General features: G+C 35.5%; 1 protein-coding gene and 1 long non-coding RNA gene across 3 annotated transcripts in view; one reads left to right on the top strand and one right to left on the bottom strand.

The window, feature by feature from the left end:
- The window catches only part of Cul3 (cullin 3), an 83108-nt gene extending 59206 nt beyond the window's left edge, over nucleotides 1-23902 (bottom strand). The window contains exons 1-2 of one of the 2 annotated variants that reach the window (XM_027941729.2): nucleotides 23446-23902; nucleotides 3975-4172 (exon numbers count right to left, since the gene is read on the bottom strand). In XM_027941729.2, coding sequence (XP_027797530.1) covers nucleotides 3975-4172; nucleotides 23446-23511 — 264 coding nt within the window. In that variant the 5' untranslated portion in view covers nucleotides 23512-23902. The remainder of the gene's footprint in view (nucleotides 1-3974; nucleotides 4173-23445) is intronic. The other variant, XM_027941730.2, reaches the window with a different exon arrangement.
- A 514-nt stretch (nucleotides 23903-24416) lies between these two features.
- The window catches only part of LOC139707746 (uncharacterized), a 60238-nt gene continuing 57866 nt past the window's right edge, over nucleotides 24417-26788 (top strand). Inside the window, exon 1 of the long non-coding RNA XR_011709228.1 lies at nucleotides 24417-24961. This is a non-coding gene — a long non-coding RNA (uncharacterized lncRNA). The remainder of the gene's footprint in view (nucleotides 24962-26788) is intronic.

The following is a 26788-nucleotide window of genomic DNA, read 5'->3' as shown; positions in this document are numbered from 1 at the left end:
AATTAAAGACATATTATTAATGATCATGCATAAGAGAAAAAAATTCATTCAGCATATATGCTTTTTCATTTATTTAGTATAATCAACTTGAATACACATTTAGGATATGTACTAGAAGAAACAGCTTTATATTTTGAAACAACAGTTGCTGTGGACTGAACATTTATATCACCCTTGAATTCATATGTGGATGTTCTAATTCTCAATGAAAGTAGAGTTTTTACCATCTGACCATGTTTTAGAGTCCAAAAATCATTCACTTAAAACACTTGACTTCACATTATGGCCTCCCCTCTGCTCCTCACTTTTCTAAGAGCCGATTCTCAACCACAACACGTGAGTATAAAGATGCTTTTCCTGCATCTATGCCCAAGCTACAAAACACTGCTTAAAAAAAAAAAAAAAAATCACATTCAGATCAACCCCTACTAAACCATCATTTTCTTCACTTGTCAATTCCTTAGTATATACCGTACAAGGGCTACTCCAAGTTTCTTCATCTCATTTTCAGAAGATGGATGGTTTGATTACTAGATTCATAATGGTTTTAAAAATAAAGAATTTCAGATATTACATCCAACTCCCTCCTTTTACATAAGTGGAATTTATAACTGAAAGAACTGTAGCTGTATGAAGTGACTCAACTAATTTGAAGCTTCTTAATCACCTCAATTTTAGCATATTTAGTACATTCTGATCAATCCTTTCTGCCTCAAAAGCAGATCTACAGAGAAGTTAAGGGGTCAGCCTGAAGCCAGACTGCCTGAATTCAGTTCCAGCTAGACTGATTACTCACTACATGTATATGAGCAAATTATCAATTCTCTGTGCCTCATTTTCTTCCTTTGTAAAACAGATATCTGATCCATTGACTTGAGGCCATCAGTTAAATTAATAAACATAATAGCACTAGAATTGAGATTAACATACAGTAAATGTTAGTTATCATCAATATTAACATTCCCTATAGAATTTCTGGCAAATGTGAGCATGCCTGTAATTTGATTTTCCATTATTCTTTTTATTTATCTATATGGCATTACTGGGGGTTGAATGCAGGGTACATACCGGGCAAACACTCTATCCCTAAGCTATATACCCAACCTTTTTTATTTTGAGACATTGTCTGGCTAAGTTGCCCTAGCTGGATTCAAACTTGTGATCCTTCTGATTCAGCCTCCCTAGTGGCTGGGATTACAGATAGGTGCTACCATGCTACTTCTTTATTCTTAATCTCATACTCTTAACCATATCAAACACTCCAATCTTCCACCCTTCAGTAGTTTTATTAAAAAAGTCTTCCACTCTCCTTTCCTTCTTTGTTTTGATGCCAAACTTCTTAGATTAATCTTTTTTTACCCACAACAACTTAACTATAGTTTGCTACTGAACATTTATCCCTTGGCTCTTCACTCTCTAACACTTACTCACCAGTATATGCTATCAAATGCCAAATCCCCTTATCTAGTTTTAAGTTCTTGCCTTAGTTCTAAACATATCTACAAATATACATTTTTTTTTTACTTGAGCAATTTATGACCTCACACTGATTCTTAAGGTACTTACCAACTATAAAAATTGTCAATTTAATCTAAAACAAAACCTACCCTTTCCTCATTCCAAGTCAGATTTCCACTATAACTTCATAACATTCCTATTTGTGGCACCGTAAGTCCTCCCAATAAGCAAATTATGCCTAATCTTACTTAAAAATTTCTGGCCTAGGAAATACAGTAATTTCCAGTCTATGATTTTACCCAGACTTTTCCAGGTCATCTCCTGATTGTAGTGAAAGTCCTCAAAATTCTACATTTACATCTTTCTTATACTAACCTTCAAACAGTTTATCACCTTATCACCCATTTTTAAAACTACCTAAACTCTGAACTGTTTGGTCCAAATCCCTTAGTCTCACATTCAAATTTTTCTATAATCAGTTCCTAAATAAACTTTCAAACACTGTAATTAAACTAATTCCCACAACTATTATAAATCTCAATCAAACTTCACTTGCCACCTAAATGTAATCAGATCAACTCTTTAAAATCACATGCTATTTTGCCACCCTGCAGTGCATTCCACATTTTCATATGTATCTCTGATTTTTTAAAGTCTCAGTTAAATTTCACCCTTTCCCATGAAATCTTATAGTCCAGGATAATCTCTTCTTCATTTTCGTTCCTAAGCTATTTATCACTCACTTGCCACTCAATTATCTAGGGCTTCATACTGTTATTTAAATGTATTTCATTTCTCATATCAGAGTAAAAACAACCCCTAAAAGGGACAATATAATGTCTCTTCACATTTACTATATCTTCATTGAAAGCTGTGCACAGGAGGAACCTAAACAAAAACTGTTGATTGTATGAAGAACACGATCACCTTAAAAAAATAATAAACTACCTCACTCGTGTAATCTTCTTCAAAGTAAGTATAAAAGGAAGAACAGAGATAGAAAGGTGCTAATTTGCCACCACCATAGTAATTAATGATTCACTCAAGAATCATGAATGAATGCAAAAACCATCACATGGACGTTTCTGGTGAAACAGATATTTACACAGTCTCAAAATATAACTGAACAGATTACTTATGAATTACAAAGGGAAAAAATGGTACCTTCACAGTGGAGAAATCTGGCGGACACCAAGGGATCAAAGTTAACATCACCAATAATGGGTTAAACTGACATCATGTGCCTCCTGAAGTGATGAACTGAGGACACAACATCACTTATGTATTATTCCTGCCAAAAATGCATAACCTGAAACTAGTCATGAGGAAACAATCAGAAAAATCAAAAACTGTGGGGAAGTCTAAAAAACAACTGACCTATACTCTTCAAAAACGTCAATGTGTCAAAAGATAAGTACAAGGTGAGGAACTTGAATATATGATCCTAGATTGGATCTTCCATCATAAAACAAATTATTTAGAGGACATCACTTGTACACAGGACAGGACAATTTGTGATATATCAGTATGAACTGTATAACATATTTTGTTGATGTTAAACTGCCTAATTTTGATCAAAGTTCTTTGGTTACGTAAGAGAATTTCCTCATTCTTGGAAGAAACATTACTAGGTATTTTAGGGTAAATAAAATCTAAAACCTATTTTCTAATTGTTCAGTAATAAAAATATTGATAATAATAGCAGTAAATAACAAGTATCAATAGAAAGATTTACAAAATGCTAACAACTGGTAAAGGGTACACAGGAATTCATTGTACCACATTTATGAAATTTTTATGGCTTTTTTTTTCCCAAAGTAAAATTTTAAACATGAATACCTTCGTGCCATACAAAAAAATATGGAAAGTGTTTTATGAATCTGTGATATTTTATGTTTTGTTGAACAATCTTAAAGCAAGACATTGTGGTGAAGTTATTTCACAAAGGAGATTACATTTTATTTGCAGTGTGTTTCTGTTAAAACACTTGTTCTAAAACATATATAGCTTTTTGGAATCACAGAACCATTTTATATTGTTAGCACACCATTATTTTTAAAAAATTCATGTTTACCACACAACTCAATTAAAATGTGTAAGATTAATTACAATTAGTGAAAAGTCTTGGAGAATATTTTTAAACAATATAATTTTATTATTTTCAAATATACAGGAAAAAGGAAAAAGCTAAAATGGGGTGATTAAAGCATTTTCAGAAAAAAAATATTATCTCTAATAGTAAATAAATATTTGCCAACTACTAAGTCTTTGTTTCATTAATTACGATTATAGAGAACATACTTATAAGTTCACAAACTTCAACTTCTCTCAATTATCAAAAATCCTGAGTTAGCTGATTATAACTTTTGAATGAGGTTTTTGTAATATATGAATTAAAAATTTCTATAGGCTTTCTGGAGCCTTTAAAAAGAATACTTCTGATCAAAGTACAATATGGTATAAAAGATTCTCTACATTCAATACTGCATTAGCAACAGTCCTTTAAAGTCGGATACCTTATTTATGAGATGTTCGGTAACAACTTCTCTTAGTCCAGTGTAGAGCTTTTCTCCATGTTTATGCAAAACCATTGTATATGCATTTCTATAGAGCTCCTCAAAACTAAGACCACTGTTATTCTTACGCTGGATTTCTTGAATTGCATTTTTCAGAAGGTCCCAAATGCTGTTTACGTATTTTTCATCCATGGTCATCTGTAATATCCAAGAAAGAGAAGAGACAAAAAAAAAAACCAATGGTTGAAAATCTTTCTTCTGTATTTGTCCATACAGTAAATTATTTTATTATATGACTATGATTATAAATCTGCATGATTTACAAGGATGTTAACCTGTCTTAACAGAAATAAAGGAATACATTTTTTAAAAGTCTCTGGAACTGAAAAAAGAAATTTTTTTTAAATCCTTTAAGACATGCCTCTACATTCTTAACCTATGGCAGAATTCTCCACTTTAAATAAAACCATAATGATTTATATATCCAGAAATCACTCAACCCTCCCCTCTCCCCCCCTTCTTCCAAAACACTTGTCATGGAGTATCCCAACAGCCAGCCTATTCCTGACAAGAACCTATGTAGTTTGAAAATAAATGGAGGATAACATACACCAACCAACACTGATTCACCTCCATTTAGGTTCTTAGCCATAAACTACAAGTGTACCCCCCTCCTGCAACACCACAACCCTTCTTTTTTCTAGTCTGATTTTACTCTCCTAGATGATTTTAAATCACCTCCTATATCCTCAATCTAAAATGACTATTTCTTGTTCCACTCAGAAAACAGAAACAATCTGAAGAGATACTGCGTTAACTGACCATATCCACTGCACTTTATGCAAATACAATCTGCTAGTTCTTGTGCTCAAAGTACTGAGTTCTTTCACTCACAATTACAGGAATCAGAAACACACAAATCATATAAGAACTTGTTGGAAACAGAATTTCAGACAAAAACAAGAGCCTACATTTGAATAAAAACTCTAGGTGATACATAATATACAATAAAATCTGATGAAGTACTTCCATCCCAAATCACCTATTCGAAGACCCCTTTTTTGGAAATCACCCTTAATACCATCATTTTTTTTCTCTATCAAAGAATTCACATTCACATGTCAGCAGTTTCACGTCTTAAAAAAAAAAGTCTCACAATCCCTCTATTACTCAAGTACCACCTAATTTCTTACCAGGTACAGTGAAATCACAGGCAGGGAGAGAGAGATTTCTACCTTTACTGTTCCCAAGTCCTATTTTTTCCATTTATATCTTGAACCCACTCCAATAAAGCTTTCATCTTTACCATTTCACTTAAAACTACTCCCCACTGATTTCTACATTGCTATATCTAATGGTTAACATCTTAGATCTCCTCTTACTTGACTAATCTGGCAGCACTGAACAGACCTACTTCTTGAAACTGATTTTTCTTGTACCTTCCAAGCACCATAATCTCATCTTGCTTCCTATTTTACTGGTTCCTAGCTGTCAGTCTTCTTTACTTACTTACTCATCACCAAATCTCCGTACCAAAAGGCTCTGGTTCTAGACTGCTTGTCTATCCACATTAAGTTTCTGAGTGTTAATCATCTATTCTCCTCACTCCCAATCAATCTCGGAATTTATATATCCTATTTAGCCCTCTCCCTTGCAGACCCAAGTCATTTATCTGACTACTTGAATGCCTATGAGGCATCTAAGCCTAGCAGGCATCTTCAAAGTCTCAACCTTCTAAGCCCCCACCCCCAGCTTCCCTGCAGTCTTTGATCTGATAACCTCTCAACTTCATCTTTTTCTATATTGCTCACTCTACTCCATGCAGACTAGCCTCCTTAGCTGGAATACATAAATCAGCTCATTTCAATGTCTTTGTATTTGCTACTTTCTGTCTATAATGTTCTTCCCTCAGATATCTATCTGCACAGCTCAAATCTCTGCTCAACTGTCAACAATGGAGTTTTAAATGGTCATTCTATTTATAGTAACAGACTCCCCTAACTACTGACCCTAAATTTAACCCCACATTCTTTATTTCTTGCTTTGATTTCTCATCCCTCAGCTAAATGTCAGCTCCATGAAGGCAGGGATTTTTGTTGTTCTTGTTGTTGTTAATGATTTTGTACAATTATTTAATTAAGGAACCATCTTTATGCCACAAAAATCTACCTAGTTCTGCACTTTTACAACCTAGGTAACATGAGTCACTGTCACACATACTTTTGACCTGAACTAGATAAAAATTAGTTAGTGGAATCCTTTCCTTTCCAAGTCACATATGATGGATGTAAGTATGAAAAAGGAAAGAGTAGGCAAGACAGATCATTCAGTCAGCCTAGCTGTAAAATACAAGTTCAACCCTATATCAAGATGCTCCTTAAGCAGATGACTCAAAATGAATCTTACTTCAATCTTTTTTGGAGAGTTTAAAAAAGGAATATTTTAACAGAGCCATTTTCTTTGCTTTTACCCAAATCCTATTCAAATCTTAGGTCTATCAGAGACTTCTATCAAATGACTTTAAGAGAATCTATCCCTATGCCTACACTGCTTTCTAGTTTTATCAAATATCTTGATACATAAAATGTCATCCATAGGAAAAAAGTTACACGGATAATATATTCTAAATAAGTTTTTACACATAAAAGATATCAGCCCAAGTCATAAATGATGGCCTCAACTCCTTTGTGTGCAATGTGGTTTTAGTTTGATGAAGCATATGTTGAGGTTATAGCAAACAAAAACATTGTCTGGTGACATCATATAACGCTGAATATTCGATATAATTTCAATGAAAGACTAAAGTGAATGTGGAGCATCAACTCCGGAGACAATGTGTGTTGCTAACAGTTGAGCAAGACATTAAATAATCTTTTCAAAATTATTGAAAAGATCCAATATTAGCCAGAAAAAGCATTTAAATGTCTCTACCAATTTCTATCAGAAAATAAAGAATTTTAAATATATAAGCCAAGAGGCTTCAAATATTATACAATTATATTATAATACAAGAACTATTTTTCACCTATAAGAGGTGCTTTATAATTCAAGACTTACGTAGTATTTTTTGCACTGTTTATGCCTTACAAATAGAACGCTAATGGGGCCAGAAGACAACTTATGTTCCTGCTGTGATTGCTAAGGTAAAAATATATTCAAATGAATGAGAAGAAAATAGATCCAAAGAGATTAAATGACTTACTCAAAATTAGAGCTAGATCTAAAATTCAAGTATCCCAAAATCTAAACCACTGGACTCATATTTCACTATGCTAATATGAAATAATAATAACTCATATTTCACTATGCTAATTATCAAAGTGTGAGTCACTGATTATCTGGGTAAACATAGTATGTACATTAGAGAATATACGTTTTGTCAGACAGGCATGGAAATGTATTATATGTTTCTTACAAACCAGGTGATCTTGAGCAAACTATTTAACTCCTGTAAGTCGTCTGAGTTCCTCACTTGCAAGGTGTGTTTAATAACTCTATCTCAAAATACTGTCATGGAAATTAAATGAGAATGTCAGTGAACAGCCTAGCCTAGTCCAGGGCACAATATAATCAATCCCCTTACACACAGATACAATCTCTTGAACTCAAGATAAACTCAACAAACAACAAACAACATAAAGAAAGACAGGTTTTCAAGCTTTGCAAATAAACAAATATGTTAAAACAAAAGCACATCAAGAGCACAACTATGACAAATACAAATCAAAATAAGTCATTAATGTAGCTTTCTTTCAGAAATATTACTCCCCATATCTTATGTCTCCTAACTTTTCCAGAGCCATTTAAATCATTCTCAACCCAATAACTCTATGACTTTTTTCATACTACTCTGAGTCCCTGGTGTATTTTCATTCATGATCAAAGTTACAACTACTATTCATACATGTAGGATTCTACAACTTAAGAAACACTATACAGTTTGCAAGAAATTCTAGAAGTTCCTAAAACTATTCACAAATTTTTGCAAATATGTGTGTGTGTTTCTTTTCTGGAAATTTAGATTTCCCAAAAAGTTTAGCTCACATCTTAAAGAAGAAACATCATTACTGGCTTTATGTTAATGGCTTCCAAATATATATTGCCAGCCCAGATATTTGCCTAAACTCCTCTATTGAACACCCTGCTGTGTTATTTTCAAATCAATGCTCCTGACACAGATCAAACTCAACTTGTCCTCATCATTCAAACCTGCTCAAACCTTTCTCCTGTATTCTCTTATTCAGTCATGGGAATACAGATCACTTAATTTTACAAACCAAAAGCATTATCTTACATTCTTTCATCCTTGAAAAGTCTTCTAAAGGGATGGGGAGGAACACCTTAAAGGAAAACACACCCCTCAAGATGTTAGAAAAAGAACACTAATTTACAATACCAACTCTTATATTGTTGGTATTGTAAATTAGTACAACCATTATGGAAATCTGCATGCAGGTTCCTCAAAAGACTAGACATGGAACCAACATACGACCCAACTATACTACTCCTCATACTTACCCTAAAGACTTCAAGTCACCATATCCAGAGCAATACATGCATACCCATGTTCAGAGCAGCACAATTCACAAGAGCTGAACTATGGAACCAATCTAGATGTCCATCAGTGGATGAATCAATACAGAAAATGTGGTGTGTGTATATATGTGTATACAAACACTGGAGTTTTATTCAGCCATAAAGAAGAATAAAATTATGTCATTTGCAGGACATGGATGGAACTGGAGAGAATCATGTTAAGTGAATAAGCCAGACTCAAAGTCAAGGGTCACATGTTTTTTTCTCATATGTGGAAGCTAGAGAGACGAAAGAAAAAGAAAAAGGTGGGGGAGGGGATCTCATAAAAACTAAAGGGAGATCAGTAGAGGAAAGAAAGGGGGAAATACTGGGGAATGATATTGACAAAATTATATTGTCATATTGTATGCATGGATATGTAACAATTAATAGCAACATTAGTACAACTATAATGCACCAATTTTAAAAAATAGAAAAAATAAACAGTTAAAAAAAAACTCCCTGCATTTTATAGAGACATCCCCAGCCCTATTTTGTATTTTATTTAGAGACAGGGTCTAACTTAGTTGCTTAGTGCCTTGCTTTTTGCTGAGGCTGGCTTTGAACTTGCAATCCTGCTGTCTCAGACTCCAGAGCTGCTTCGATTACAGGCAGGTGTGCACCACCACACCCAGTTTTATCCAATTCTTTACATTTCCTCTGAACATAGCTCAGGTGACATATTCTCCAGAAATGCTTACTAGACCTCCTCAAAGTTAATGTTCCTCAGCTATTCCATAATGCTGAAGTTATAATTATTACCATGTTCTCCTACTGCTTCATAACTATTAGTTTATGTATCTTCTAAGAGATCGTAAGATTCTCTCAAAGGATTATGCAGTTTTTTCAATGCCACTTAGATGGCAGAAAACAAATGTCTGTTGAATGAATACTATTTTACCTACATATACCAACATAATTTAAAATGTGAACATTTTAATAACCAGGCACAATACTGAAAAACATGTGAATGTGTTGGTCTGCAATAACTAATCTAATTTTACAATAACCACATATTTTTCACATAAAATATACAAGCAAGACTCTCAAATTTTTTTATCAAGTAGTGTTTTTCAGATTTTTCTCCATTTACCTTACTAAGGAACTCAGAAGTCTGCTTAATGTATGTGTGTGTGTGTGTGTGTGTGTGTGTATCTCCTTGATATAGAAACAATATTAAGCACCATGGAAACTTTATTTTAAAAGGACTAAATGTTCAACTCTCAAACTCATCAATACATTAACTATAAAACCATCAGTCAGTACATTCAGGGAGTGATAAAATCTAGAGGTTCTAAATTTATGTATATTTTTAAAAGAGTAATAACATTCTTTTAAAGGACCAATCTAAATCAAGCAGGACTTTAATCCCATTCATGACTCTGATTTACTTAGGTTGTAATAAATGCAAATGCACTAAGGAAGGAATCTGGTAAACAAGGCTTAAGCAAAACAATAAAAAATAAAATGAAATGCACATACATTCACACAAAACTTTTAATGTTTACTATGTGATATGAGATGCATACAGGATCCTTCCTAAAGAAGCATAAGCTACAAAGTGATCATCAGTAAACAAGTCATATAGCAGGAAAAAAAAACAAGAGCTCTTTCAAGACTTCTAATTTTTAGAAGTGGCCTTTGCCCCTTACCTCCCCCAATCCAAGATAGTATTAATAACAAAAATAACTCTAACACACTTTGTTCTTTCAAAAACATCTAATTGTTTATCACTTCAAATAACAACATAACCTTCAAAATGCCTGAATTTGAAAGGATGAGTCTATTATATACTTACACATCTTGAATGTTCTGTATTATTAAAAGTTGAACAGAACTACATCATGAGATAAATTAGAACTAAAACAAAGAGAACTATACGTTTCACATCCATTATATACAAAGGACAAGAAGTCTTCAGTTCCCTGTGAATAATCTACAGGAAGAAATCTGAAACAGGGTGGGTGGGGGAAAAGGGTGCGACTTTGAAATTCCAGGCAATTCAGAATGACACAGCTAGAAAAAAATAAACAAGGAAAAATGCTGGATCTTATTTTTAAACAACAGCTTCAAAATAGCTTCTGTGATGCAAACATCTGAGAAATGGCAGTATTCTAATCAAACATAACTACCAGTGATTATATTAAATAGCTCCCTTCCAAACTATAGACACTTCAGAATAGATAAGGTCTCTCCTTCCTTCATACAATGTAATACACAGTTGATGCATACGTTACATTCAAAATTATTATTTGAATATAATCACTTACAGTTAATAATAAGAAATCTTGATGACAAATGACTATGCAATGATGTATGTATGATATCTGCAATACTCCATTTATCTATCAGCGATTCCTTAAGCAATGTCAATCATCAAAGATATAGCCAAAGATCCAGATGATGTATGAGGCAAACAGCCCAATGGGGCACATTCAAACAAACTTTCAGTTATTAAACTTTCCAAACTTCATTTTCCTCATTTATTCATAGCCTGAAAAATGGAAGGTGTGGACTGTGTGGCAATCAAGAAAGTTTATGGAAGCATCTGGCATATATTTGCTTAGTTAATATATACTTGTTCCTTTTTTTCCACAAAAGAGCCTCTAAATGACTTAAAAGAGAATGTAAAGAATACTGATGTTTGGTTAACTGGTTACGTGGAATGGAAGTATGCTGCCCAAGGGGGAAAAAAATTTGTCAAGAAAAGGGAGAAAAATATTATTAATTAGAAAAGCACAGCAGTCTGGGATAATTCCATGAAATCACAAACTAAACCTGATCTACATTAACTTGACCTCTAATACCATTACAGGACAGTAACATTCCTAATAAGAAAGTGAAATCATCAACAGAAAGTTCAATTATAATCTGCATTTCAGTCCTCAACACAAGAAGAATATCCAAAAATCAATTTGTAAATTTGGAACTTTTTTCAAATACACAAAGTCAAGCTGCTAGGATAGTCTTTTAAGATCCATTTAAGACACAGAACAATTAGGAGTACTAGCAACTCTACTTCAACTATATTCTGTGAAGGATTTTTATATGAACAAAATATGAAAAAAAAATATATATATATGTAACACTTCTTAATCTGATGATGACCATAACAAAAAAAGGCAATCAAATAAGTACAGTCATTACTCAGTATCTGCAGGGGATTGCTTCCAGGACACCCATGAATACCAAAATCCAAAAATGCTCAAGTCCTTTACATAAAATAGTATAATATTTACATATAACCTACCCACATACTTCCATATAATTTAAATCATCTCTGGATTACTTATGGTATCTAATGCAGTATAAATGTTATCTAAATAGTTGTTGTATTGTTTAGGAAATGTCAAGGCAAAAAATCTGTACATGTTCAAAATAGATGCAATTTTTTTCCCCAAATATTTTTGATCCACTGTAGGTTGGTCAGACTATACTCCTGTTCAGGCACAGTGTCCTGTCACTGTTCTACTATTGGTGCTGTTTTCATCACTGATGAAAAACAGAGATGTTATTAGTAGGCTCCCTGAAACACACTGTGAACAAATGAGTTTATTTGGCTACAGAGGATATCTTTACTAGAACTTTATGGAAATGTTCAAACACTATTACTTTCTGATCTTCCCTATCAAGAAAATTAGCTATCATATTTATGATGTCAAATACCAAAATCTGCTGTACTTCCCAACATAGTCTTAAACCCAAAACACTACTACTAAAGGGCTATGAATATAAAACTACTCTTTTAAATGCTTATCTGGCAGATAGACACAATGAAAAAGCAGAAATCATGTATTTTGTATCTCAAAGCAGTCTGTAGTATTTTTTAAAAAATACTCTATATTTAAGTGCATAATTCAATACCATAATGCTAGTCTATATTCTAAAATTAATTTTAATAATATTACTATTATTACTGTCTTTAGCTCAAGTCACTTAAGTTTTTTTTTTAATGAGTCAATTTATCAGCTTTTCTTTTTTAAAAAAAATTATAAACAAGGGAATGGTAATATTCTAATCAGAAACAATTAAAGCAGTAAACTGTAAGACAACACCAAACTGTGTCACACCCAAATCAATTACACATAACCCAGTAAGGGGGAAAAAAAAAAAAAAACATAAAACAGGGTAAACTGCCATAGTTACTTTGTCTTTGAACAAATGCAACTGCAATAAAATGTGATGAGAGCAAAAGGCCCATATATAAAATTATAAAAATATACCATCAAGTCTGCTTAAAACTTCTCTGAAACTAATAATTTACCAAAAACATGAAAAAACACAGCTAACTTTCCCACTGTTTCTTATTAGGATTTAACCATCATCACTGAAATAGATCATTGCCATTTTAAAGATAATCTAAGACTGAAAAGCTAAGTCATTTTTGCAGCATCACATAAAAGCCAAGAACAACACACCAGATTCAGTTCCTAGACTTACATATAACTACACTGCTTTTCACAAACATTTTTAGAGCTAGAATGACCCTATGGCACACCCAAATTAAAAGCTCCTCATTTTACAAAAGAGAGTAAGTAATTTATCAAGATCACACAGCAAGATAGAGCACTAAAGTTCAAATGTCTGAAGCCAAGTGCCCTTCCATTTTACCACATGAACCCAAAACATCAAAATGCTCAATATTGAGAAATTACCCTATAATTAAAAAGATCAGTGTTAACATGAAGTTACTATGTCTATAGACATATTATTTCAGTCCAGTTGAGAAGTGTTTTTAACCAGAAATATGGCTTTAATTGTAGTTCTTCCATAAATTCACATCAGGTACATATTCCACTTCGTTAAATTACCCTATGTGGTCCTCCATTTCCTCATCTGTTAAAAAGGAACAGATTCTTTCTCAAGTACCTGTTAGGGTTTGAATATCTGTGTATCTTTCAAAACCCATGTTGAAAATAACCACCAATGTATCAGTATTAAGAGGTGGGGCCTCCAGGAGGTGATTAAGCCACTAGGTAGAAGCCATCATGAATGGGATCTGGTGGCCTTATAAAAGGGCTTCATGAAGGAAGTACATCCCTCTTTGCTCTCTCAGCATTCTGCCACATGAGGACTCAGCATTCCTCCCTCCAGAGCCCATAGCATCAAAGCACCATCCTGTAGTAGAGAACAGCACCCAACAAACAACAGCACCTGTAAGCACCCAGGATCGTGGACTCCCCATCCTTCATAAAGGTGAAAAAATAAATTTCTGTTCTTTATAAATTCCCCCATCTGTGGTATTCTGTTATAGCAGACTAAGATAGTCCTATTTAACTATTAAAAATTAGGAGCAAATGAGTTTATTTGGCTAGAGATGATATACACACACAAAAAAATACTTCCATAATGTCTTATTTTTACCATGAGTACCATTAATTTGAAGTATCTAATCTTTTGTGCTTTAATTCATTTTATTATTTATTTTCTGTTTTAATATATTCTTAAAGAAATTCAAAACTAAAGATTTAAACGTTATGTCAAGGAAACTTTTCTCTAAATATACACTTAAAAACTGAAAAAATAAAAAAGCTTAAAATTTGTGCTGTCAGCCTTATAATTTAAAATAGAAATGTGTTATTTCACAAATAATGTCAATGTCTTTTCTTACAGGTGTGAATTTGACTGCTTTGTTCAAGTCAATCACACTAATGCCTTCTTAAGCCATATATATATAATCTCCAAATGTTCCTGAACGATATATATTTCAATTGGTTAAAAGTTTTTAGAACTTTCATCCCCTTATACTAAGGCCATTCAGGGCTGGGGTTGTAGCTCAGTGGTAGAGTGCTTGCCTCGCATGTGGAAGGCACTGGGTTCCTTCCTCAGCACCACATAAAAATAAAACAAAGGTACTGTGTCCAACCTACACCCAAAAACATATTTAAAAAAAAAAAAAAAAGAAGCCAATTCATGAGGCTGAGGTTGTGGCTCAGTGGTAGAGTGTGAGGCCCTGGGTTCGATCCTCAGCACCACATAAAAATGAATAAATAAAATAAAGGTATTGTGTCCAACAACTAAAAAATACATATTAAAAAAAAAAAAAAAAAAAAGAAGAAGCAGCCAATTTGCCTTGAAACCTGTGAAGTTCAAGCCTGCAAAACTTCCTTCCAGGTCCTATAACTTATTTTTTCCCTCCAAAGACAGGGATCTTACTATTTTACCTAGGCTGGGCTTAAACCTTCAATCCTCCAACCTAAGCCTCCAAAGTAACTGGGATTATAGGCAGATGCCACAACAACCTTGATTTCTTTCTGCAAAGAGAGTACTATATACTGCACCGTCTAAGCCTAGAACCCTTGACTAACAATGAATTTTCTAATTCCTATTAAGAAAGCAAATATTTCAAATTTCAGAAAATGGTTAACAATATAATTAGGTAGTATGGTGTAAAGGAAAGAATGTGGACTTTTAAGTCAGTCCTAGGTAGAATCTGAATCCCAGCTCTGCTCTTTCCTAAGTGTGTATGTGTGATTACACACATTTTACTAGGTGTCTCTGAGCACCAGCTAAATTTAAAACAGGAACGACAACATCTCAACTTACAATCGTTTTAAAGATTTAAGATAATTAGTCAAACAGAACATAACACAAGGCAAAAACCTCAATAAGTTGTAATTACTAAACTTATAAAGCAACAACTCTTTGTTGAAAATGAAAAAGGAATTTTCATCATTACTTTGAAGAAGATAAGCAAACAGAAAAGGCTAAGCATTGCTCAGTTAAGAACTGTTTTAGGTAAGAATAATTTGTAAGCATTGCTAACTCCTCTTAGCAATGATGGCTTGCTTTTACAGAAAATTATCCACAAGAGCTAGGTGTAATGGTGCATCCATGTAATCTGGCAATTCAGGAGGCTGAGGCCAGAGAATTGAAAGTTCAAAGCCAGCCTTGCCAGCAAGGTCCTAAACAACTTAATGAGACCCATCTCAAAAATAAATAAGTAGGCTGGGAATGTGGCCCAGTGGTTAAGCACCCCTGACTGCTACTGTTCCCATTTTAAAGATGAAGAAACAAACTTATGGTATCATATTACATTAGTTTAGTCACTGAACATTGCATACTATATGAATACTATCACGTTGCATTGATTAAGATCAATACAAGAGAGATTCAATGTCTCCTCTAAAGAAAATTATGTTTTTAAAAAGCAGACAGAGACTATTGTCTCAAGAATCTTGGCTGTGAAGGGAGATACTATGATAGTGACTATAATGAGGATTAAGAAAAAGAAAACCTTCCTTAGGAGACCAAAGAGAGAACTGGGAGTGTGTAAAAATCACAGACTAAAGAATATAATTCAAAGAAAAGATCACTGAAGAACTTTCATCTGCTAACATTAGTTTTCATGATGAAGCTGTAGTTAGGTTTCTAGAGATAAGAGAATTCTCAATAAACAGCTTTAGGACAGTGATTAAAGTCTGGAATTACTAGGCAGAAAATGGGAGAGGGAATTTACCAGGAACACATACACACAACTGCCCTGAGGCATTGAGAGTCTAGCTAAATTAAGAACCACTGTCTTACAATTTTCTCTAGGAGTCCATAATGGTCTAGAAAACATAAGCCTTAAAAGCAAGATACTTTTTGATGATTTTTGTTGATACTTCTGGCCTTGTTCTGGAGAGGTAGGGAAAGAGGCAACTGCTAACATAGGAAGACGCAAATCACCATGGCTCAAGAGAATGGAAATAGTCTTTTCTTGAGATCCACTAACACATTAATATGAGTAGGAAGCAAACAACAAGCAGGAGAGAACAACTAAATAATAACAGGTTGCATTTATTTACAATGCATATTATATGCTAGGCTCTACTGAAAGTTTTATACGCATCAGCTACTTTTAAAACAGTCTGAAAGGTAGGTACTATTGTTTTCTCCTTCTTACAAAAGAGCAACAGGAAAAACTAAGTGATGTGCTCAAAGTTCTGTATCTTACAAATGGAGGAGTCAGGAATTGGAGTCTTTAAGATTTCTAAAGTAATGGGATGACATGGTCCAAGACACAGTGAAGATCATTCTAATATATATAAGAATCCTGGACTATTTGATCAGCATTGTAGGAACATGCTAGATTCACAATAGGAACACACAATAAACACATTATAAATTAAATAAATAAATATCTACTCTCATATACAATGAATAAAATTAAGATCCAGACTAGAGGTAATGTTTGTGAAGAAAACATTCAATGTACTAAAATCTTCAATGACTAAGGCAATGTAAGAAGTTAGTACACAGTGAGAAAGAATTTAAGAGTTGAGCCACAAAGGATAAATGATGGATGTGGCAATACATGGCATCTGGGCTCAACGACTGAAGAATTATAAGGAAAATAAGGAACTCAACTAAAGGAGATAAGCCTGTATATAGGAGTGGAATCTGCAGTGGAAGTGGGGATCAGAGTGTAAAGTGTAGCAAGAAAGAAGGGATGAGATGCAAAGAGTCATGGTGGAAGAAGTGAAATGCTGAGAACTACTAATATACAGAAAGGACTGGACCAGAGATTAAGTTGTCTCATGTTTAATCCAGGGTTAATGCCAACACAACATACTACATTTACTTTCAGGCCATTATTGTTCCAGAGACTAAAGAGACTACCCTCCTAAGAAAAATGCATAAGATCATTAATGACCTGCTACTACATCTAAAAAATTAACTCACTATAGCCACAAAAATAGTTTAAGTACTTCAGAGCACCACTTGCATTGACTTAATTAATCAATTACTATGGCTTGGCTTAGAGAACTAGTTTCTCATTAAATCAATCATCCACTAACCACCCACACTATGCTAAGTATTCTGTGGTTCAAAAGGGTGTGCAGTATAAGCTTTGGGCAGAAACCACAACCTAGTTCATAAGTGATATTAAGGGGGGGAGTGCGGGGGAGAAGGAAGAAAATAAGAAAAACAAAATGTGTTTTTTAGATGAATATTCAATGTACATATTAGGATGTACATAGCAAACAGATGTCCAGAAAAGTAAAATAATAGCTAACACTTATTGAATGCTTATCACATATATTTACATGAGAATTACTGGAAATTCTTTCTTGAAGACATCCTCCCAAAGCCAGTAGCATTCCTTTACAGTGCCACAGAGGTACCATACGTATATCTTTCAAGACTAATTTCTTGGAGTGGTTCACAAATGGATTCTGTGGCTTTTCAAAACACTAATTCTAGAATTTGTACCCCCCTCCAAAAAAGTAGCATCATTAAAATAAGTACACAGCATTTGAATACAACTACTTGCAAAAACATTCAATTTTAATATTTGAATTTCAGCATACTCATGCCTCAAAGTTGACATAACAACTAACTGTGCTAGATACAATTCTGAAGCTTTATTTTCTTTATTGCATAACAATCCTGTAAGGTAAGTCCTTTCAGTATTCTCATTTTGCATAGGAAACAACTAAGGCTAGAGAAGATGAAAAAGATAAAGATATGGGCTGGGGTTGTGGCTCAGTGGTAGAGCACTTGCCTAGTATGTGTGAAGTTTGATCCTCAGCACCGCTAAATATAAATAAAGGTATTGTTGTCCATCTACAACTAAAAAAAAAAAAAAAAATTTAATAAATAATTTGCTAAATACAGTATAGCTACAAAGAGGTAGAGCTGTATTCAAGCCCTGAGAGTACAGAACCCACTCTTTAACTATTATGTTTTCAGTCTCCTTACCTTTTAGTCATACTTCTAATAGACACATTGAAAACTCAAGTGCAAAAACTGAATAAAAAATTCCTGTGGATACCACACAGTTTTATTCTTAAAAAGTTAAAGAAATGCAAATTAAAATACTGTTTTTTCACCTATAACATTAAAGATATATTGGCTAAGATTCTGCTACAAAGAAGTTAAACTGATACAAATTTTGGCATGTTTAATTTTAAAAACCTTGTAGAGCCAAATTGCCTAGATTACAGTCCTAGTTCTGCCACTTGCACTGAAAAATAACTTTAAGCAAATTATTTAACTTCTCAAGGCCTCATTTGTAAAACAGACGACATTAGTATTCCAGAGAGTTGTGTGAACTAAATAAGTTTAGACATGCAAAGCACAGAGAACAGTGTCTGGCACATGATAAGCATTCAATAAGTTTTAGATATTAATTCTCTTTCTGAACATGGATTAGAGAATTTATAGCAACTACTTTAAGCTCAATAATTTCATAATCATAAATGGGCTCAAACAACAGGATAATGTCACAGCTGTGTTCTGTATGCAAGAGAAAATAAGGACTCCCTAGAATCAATCAAAATACTTAGCAGTAGAGGAATGGGTAAGCAAATTCAGGTATTGTAAAGTAATCAAAAAGCCATTAAAGATCATGTTTTCAAAAATATTTTAAAATGTCAATTTTACTTCTTCACACATGCATATTAAAGATTAAAAGAAACATCAAAATGTTAATATAATTTATTTCCAAGTGATAGGATTACAAATTTTTTTTCCTTTTTTTTTTTTAGCTTATAAGTGAATTCTTTCCTTTGACAGACTTATGATTCAAGAGTTTTCACCATTACTGATAATAACTGCAATTCATATTTTATCTCATAGTTTTCTCTGGTAACACCTTTACTTTTTGGATGACTTTACAATGGATAAACATGAATTATTTTGAAAAGTTGCATTATATAAAACTGCAAATCATCCAGTAACTGATATATAAATCTAACAAAACTGCTGAAGATCATCCATACAATCTGGAATGAAAATAACAAAATATTACCTCCAAGGTCTCCCAATTTGTAACACAAAGAGAAGGCATACTACTTCTTCAAGTCTTAATCATATAATCTTCCTAACTAGACAATGTTGTTCCTACTTAACTATATTTAATGAATAAATGACATGCAAACAAATAACACTTTATATTGTATGAATCAATGTTGTAATCACTGTACAAAAGATCGTATTTTCACATTATGTCCAATACTACTAAAATAGTTTGAAATTCAACATTAGTACTAACCATTTTCCAAATTTCTCTGAAATGTTACCAAAATAAATACTTTATTGATAACAACTTCATGCTTTTGATTTTTCTAACTTCTGATTCCCAAAAGGAACTAATGCCTATAACACTATCCCAAAACTTACTAAACAGAAAGAGAATCAGTCTAAGTGTAAGCAACACTTTCACAAATTACACCTTACTCCATAATTTCTGTAAGAAAAATACAAAGAATGAAAAACAAATTTATGGCTAAATTCCAACTCTATGTGATTTGCAAAGCTATTACTCAATTCCCACATATACATTTCAAGTACTTCTATGCAATAATTATCTTCCTTAAGAAAGCGAAAACTATTATGAAGATCAAAGTTGTTTCCCCAATCTGGGAAAGGAAAAGGAAAAATCATCAACTGTCCCTATTTGTCCTTATCTCTGTGCTCTTAAGTACATCAAAAACGATCTTAAAACTCATCTCATTCTCTAGTGTCAGTAACTATGTGGGTTTCACCTCTGTACATCACTTGTGATCCATCCTACACAGGCAGAATTCATCTAGAATTATGGAGTGAACACTACATCCAGAAAATCTATCTTCCTTTGATGTAGTATGCTTCATAAACCAATAACTAAAGTTATTTCAGGTAGATTTCAGATCATATATTAGAGAAGGTCACTTTTACAATAGGTCTCCTAAACTCTGAAGGCTAAAAGCCAGGAAAGGCAAAGAAGAGGACAGCATTTACAAATTATTTCCCCTCCAATTTCAGTCATGCTTAATAAGCTTACACAGACAAAACCCTGGACATTAGAGATGATGAGGAATGGCTTTTCAAAGATAAGGACAAAAGTTTACCTGAGAGCAATTAATCCCACATAGTGCAACAAAAACAGACACAAGACACATGGTAAACGCAAGGAAGAGAGAAATTATTTGATCCAAACCCATGTGTCCAAGAGTTTCATTAAGGATAGCCTCCTTTCTTTAAAAATTAAAAAAAAGAAAGAAAGACCCTGCTACTTTGTGAACCAAAAAAAAAAGAAAATACAAGTAAAACATTATTGACAAAAAGATGTGAAATGAGATGGTATTTTGTGCAATGCAGGAAAGCCTAAAAATTGGAATAAACTTTCCTCTGGCAACAATTTATAAGTACACAAAGTTCCTTATTGTTTTCCATTTTAAAAAGAATCTCTTTGAAAAGTTCTACTTAAAAAACGTAAATTGTGCATTAAACTATGGTGTGGTATAACTCTTGCTTAACATAAAAAGGCATACTTAAAATATGCACTCAAAACACTAAAAAGAATCTGATTTTACTAGATGGGACTATATCTGAAGAAGTCTTACATAATATTCTTTAAGTTCACTTACCACTATTCTTCAATAAAAACAAAACAATCACAAAACACATTTTCATGCTTTTTTACATACCAATTTTTGTAAAAGGCAATCTGAAATAAACACTTGAAATTTTTGGTTAAACTAGTTTCCCACAAATTATAATGACTATATATCCAAATGATATACATAAAATACAACAGTTCTGAATATACATATATGTACAATCAGAAATAATATCTATTTCTTTATGGAATACTACACATTTATGACTTCTGACTAGCAAGACACACAGACTATGGTAATGTACAAGGCTGATAACTTGAAGGAAAGGATTCTGAAGGTCTGTAAATGCTCATACATTTACCAAAGGCTAAGTAAGTGAAATGCTGTTATCACTAAGGCATACACCTATCCATAATGAAGACTGAAGCAACTTGACTACTTGTCAAAGATCTTATGAAATAGTAATGAAAAATTACTGGGCATTTAAAAGCAAGCAGGTATTAAACACTGAATATGAAAACATCAGGTTACTTACAGACTTTACTAAGAATTCTGGAAAAGCTTTGAGCAACAAGTTATAGTCAAAAAGGATCCAAACTAGCTCACAGCCATAATGCTACTTGGAAAAAAAAAATTAGTTCCAGTACGGTGTATTTACCTATCATAAAATATTTTACTCTTAAGCTAAAAGAATAATGAAATTCTTTCCTGCTGCTTCTCTAGTTCCAGAAAGCAGAAATCTTGGTCTTTCAAGGTATACTGACAAATCCCAAACTCCTAGATCAGTGCCTGGTACCAGTCCTCAGTATTTCTTGAACAAACGAATGACTGGGAGTAGAGAACAGGTTAAGAGCAGGCAAACCTAAAACTATCAAAGAATTGATCACAAACAATGATAGAATTGATTAATGGGAATAATAACAACCTAAGTGTGTTGAGGTCAAATATGAATTGTTCCATATTTTAGCAAAAAAACCTGAATGAACTGTGTAAGACAATGAACATAACCTGTTAGATAAAACTAGTGACTTGACAAAATTGTGAATAATCTCACTTCTGCTAAAAAAAAAATGGACTTGATAGTCAACTGGACGAATTAGTTGATTTAGGTCGCAAATTCATAAACCCAGTTCTTTGCCCAATTACAAAGAAAAATATGCTAGTGAACTTATTAATGCTCTTTTGTCAATACTTCTCAGTTTCTGATGTAGTTTCTCACAAATATTTAGAAAATATTTCAAGCATCCAACCCTCCTTAATATAACGTAAAAATACATATCCTACTTATCTACATAAAGCCGGAAGTTTCCACACATTGACACTAATTAGTACTTATATGCAGGCAATTTCAAAATTCTTCACAAAGTATATTCTTTTGTTTTAAATTTTATGAATTTAAAGTGATCCTCAGTTCTCTAGGACCAAGCTACTCACTCAATTAGGACAATCCCATTAAAAGGTGGGTCACTCTCCTCATCACAACTAAACTTCAGAAAAAGTACGCTTTAAAAAGTGAATACAAACCCGCCATTTCACACCTGATATAATGTATTTATGAATCTAAGGCAAAACTAAAATATTTCTCTAGTTCTACTTTCAAAAACTTGTTTGATTGCTAGTTTGTCTATCTTGACTTATACCTGTTACTGTAGCGACGTGAGCAAGTACGTCCAGTTTCTGTTACAACAATATATTTTAATTGCTTGCCATTGGCTGTTTGAATCGAGTGTGACATCCAGAGTTATACCCTATACACTAAAGAGTGTATGACTCCATGTAATGACAAAAGAGAAAGTTTTTAAACAGAATACGTTTGTTGTCGCTAAAAGTGACAGCAGAAAAGTAAAGCAGCTCTGCGTGGTGACCAGACTCGTTCTTTGAGGCTTCCAAGGCTAAGAAACGGAAAACTAATTGTCCAATTTGTTGGGTCTCGCTTCCTTCCCGCCGGCCCTCCTACGAGTGGCGAGACAGTTCCTGAACCAGAGTTTGTGAAGTGCTTAGGAGGCTTCTGGGATGAACGATGCTATAAATACGCTTCATGTTATGAGTATATTGCCACTGAGCATTTCGTGGAACCACTGTCACTGCGTCGGGGACAGGTTGGTGGCACAACCCTTGCCGAGGAGGGGGGAGAAGGCGGGCACAGCCCCCCTGGTCGCCGTAAAGCGAGGCTGGGTCATGTTTTAAGCCGCAGCTAGACCACACGTGAAAAGTTACACACACGCCCCACACCGAGGACTCCGGTTGGTCTCCATCCCCGAGGGCTGGAGTGCTTGAGCCGGGAGGCAGGAGAAGCGCGGGGGCTCGGGCCTACACCCCACAAAAACGCAGGGAGGGCCGGGTGGCGCGGGCCCCGCGCAGCGACGCCCGGGGCGGCGGGGGCCGGGCGCGGGGAACGGCCCGGGAGGGCGGCCGCGCCGGGCCCCGCGCAGCCCCGTTGCCGGGAAGGCTCGCGCCCCGCGGCCGGCGGCGTGGGGGAGGGGAGGCGGGCCTGCGGCCTGTTGGGGGAGTTCAGCCCGGACCTCGCGTGCGGCTCTCGGCCGGGGCCCCGGCCCCGGGGTCCCGGGCGCCGAGGAGGGACTCACCGGAAAGGCCCGGATCCGCATCTTGGTGTCCTTCCGGCTGCCCGTGCCTTTGCTCAGATTCGACATGGTGCTCGTCCCCTACCCGGCGGCGGCTTCGGGTCGCACTCCGAGGCGCCGGTGTCACATTTAAGGCGGGCGGGCGGGCGAGGGGCGACGCTGGGGGCGGCGGCGGCGGCGCGGCCCCCGGGCTGGGCTGGAGAGCGGACCGGCCCCTGGGCGGCCGCGGCGGCGGCGGCGACGGCTCGGGCTCTGGCGACTCGGACTCGGCTGAGGGCTGCGCTGGCGCGGCGGCTCCGCAGGGTCCCCCTCACGCCCGGCTCGGCTCCCTTTATCGCGCTCCTCCGCGATGGCGGCGGCGACGGCGACGGACAAACATCTCACTGCGCAGGCCGAACGTCCTCCTCCTCCTCCTTCTCCTCCTCCGCCTCAGCGAGACGAGATCCGGCCCAGAGGGTGGAGGGGGGAGGAGGGAGGGAGGAGAGCCGGAGAGTGGAGAGATTGGGGGGAGGGGGGTGGGAGGACGGGAGGGGAGGCGGGCGGCCGCGGCAGGGACGCTCAGATCTCGCGAGAAGAGGGCGAGCTCGTAGCCCCGGGCTGGGTGGGGCGAAACTGGGGAGCAGGAGGGAAAGAGAGGAAGTGGGAGGGGCCGACAGGGCGGAGAGGAGGGAAAGGGGCGGGGCTGAAGGCAGAAGGAGTAAAAGCTTTTTTGAAAGAGGAGCGTCGAAGACTTGGTTCTGAGCAGAAATGGTTGCTGATTGGTGGAGCGCGAAGTAGGGTTGAGGGATTCTGGTCACTTGGACAGTGGGCGGGGGAAGTTCGCAGGGCCAGAGTAAGACTGTGTAGTGGGCAGGATTGGCTGGACTGGGCTGGGCTACAGCGGGCGGAGGGTAGACCTGCAATGAGCGTGGGGTGCTAGATGGATCACTACGTCCTAGAACTGGTTCCTGTGTTTTTCTAGGGCATCTTGGACTAGGGATGGGCACTTGAGCAGAAGCCAGAGACTTGAAAGAAGAGTTACCTGCACTGTTGGAAATTAGTGTCTCGTATTCTTGACAAGAATTCCACCTCAGCTCCCAGGTCTGAGGGGTGGAGATGTTAATCTACAGAGTTTCCTTAAATTGGAGAAGCACCAGGACCTCTTGATTCACTGATATTTTATGAGGGACCCAGGGCTTACTATTGAAATCTGATTTTTGTTTCCATTGAGATAAAATGACAGCTTCCTTAATGTAGTGCAATATTTGGTAAATTATGTTAAATAGAATGATAGAAACCTATCTATAACCTGCCAAATAAGTCATTTTTACCATTATCAAGAGCAGGTAGATATTTAAAACCAAAGTAACTGTTGGATTCAGTTTGCTGTGAATTTGGAAGAATTTTTTATTTTTTTTAATCATCATATAGTCAAAATGTCCAGTTTGTTTGACTTTCATTTATTATGCATTTTACTTCCTGATTTACCTGCTTGCGCAACTGCTGCTATACTTGGGTTGTCAAGTCTGCTGGAGAATGTGTGAGTTCCTACTAAAGTTTCTGATTTTCCCATTTTAAATAAGAAGCTGTTGTTCGGGTGAATATCTACGTTTAAAAATCGGACTTTTGATATGTTTTTTAATAGCAAACTTTAATAAGTAAACTGAGGGGTACTTTTTATGAGTGACTATCAGGTTGAATTTGCCCTAAATTAACTGAATCCTGATGTCTAAGCTTTTTATATTATAAAGAAATTCAGCTATGTGACATGAAAAAACACCACTATTATGATGGTGCTTTCAGCCCCTCTTGGTAAAAATGCCCCCGTGGAATTTATTTTTTCCTGCTGTGTATTTGCTAATCAAAACAGGAATTTAAGGAGAATGTTATTTAAGGCAATATCTGTAAATACTGAAGCTAAAAATAGGTCATCAAAAATAGGTTGATAATGTAAAATTGGGAGGGACTCTGACTTGTATATAAGATAATAAGTCTGGGATGGGAGTTTATAATATGTATGCTAATCGAACAATTATTTGCATAATCATTAGAATATCATAATGGTGTTTTTTTCATTGGTCCTCTTGACTTTTAACTCAATTTCTTTGTAATATAAGAATCTATGTTATAGAACCATTGTTTTGAATCTCAGCCTTACTGCTTTACTAGCTGTGTTATATTTCTTCTGGGCCAAACACCTGACTGTCCCCAGAGTTCTTCAAAGGTGAAATAGAGACAATACGAATAACTTCTCCTTGGATGACTGTGAAATTTAAATGAGAGAATGTATTTTAAAAGCCCTTAGAGCAATGCTCAGCATAGAGCATCCACTCAACCTCTGATGAGGATTATGGGGCATTAAGGTCAAAGTTATACTGTTGTCCTTTACTCAATATGTAGATTTCTTTTTTTTTTTTTTTTTTAGAATTTTAATATTTATTTTTTAGTTTTCGGCGCACACAACATCTTTGTTTGTATGTGGTGCTGAGGATCAAACCCGGGCCGCCCACATGCCAGGCAGCGCGCTACCGCTTGAGCCACATCCCCACCCCTCAATATGTAGATTTCTAAAAGAAGTATTTATATACTTATATAAAATGGATTATATCTGAAAGCCAGTCTCCATTTGAATTTTACAAAGCAAAGAAGATAAACTAGGGAATCAATAGAGAGTTGATAATTTTACTTTGGCAAGTAAGGACATTAAAGAAGAATAAAGAGGGATTGGGGCTGTGTCTTGGTGGTGGTATACTTGCCTCACATGCCCAAGGCCCTGCGCATCTCAAAAAAATTAAAAATGAAGGGGGTGCTGTGTGGTGGTACATTCTTGTGATTTCAGCTTCTGGAGAGACTGAGGAGGATTGCAAGTCAAGAGCCACAGCCTGGGCAACTTAGGGAGACCCTGTCTCAAAAATTTAAAAATAAATAAATAAATAAAAAGGCCCAGGTATGTAGTTCAGGCATGTAACTCCATGTTACATCCCCAGTAATGAGAAAAGGAAAAAAAAAAAATCGTAGATCATCCCCATCATTTCATGAAAGAAAAAGTAATATGTCAACCTCAAAAGTATATTTTTAATAAAGGGCAGTTCTTTAAATTGATAATTCAGCCTTATGATAAACAACACATTGCACTGATTATTCTTGTTTCACTATGAACCTAAGAAGACACCCTGGACTAGCATTTAAGAACCCAATACTTTTAGGTATGTTTCTTTTTAATTGTAAATCAGTATAATCACCATTTAATTCATTTTGTTTTACAAGCACACATTTTCATGTTTGTGTTGCCTAAACAAAATTTGGCTGCATTTAAAAGAATCAGTATCAACTGTTTATTTTCTATGCTTTTAACAAAAAAAGAAGT

Source organism: Marmota flaviventris, chromosome 11, assembly GCF_047511675.1.
Source record: "Marmota flaviventris isolate mMarFla1 chromosome 11, mMarFla1.hap1, whole genome shotgun sequence".
Classification (NCBI taxonomy): domain Eukaryota; kingdom Metazoa; phylum Chordata; class Mammalia; order Rodentia; family Sciuridae; genus Marmota; species Marmota flaviventris.
This window is presented reverse-complemented; position numbering and strand designations above follow the sequence as displayed.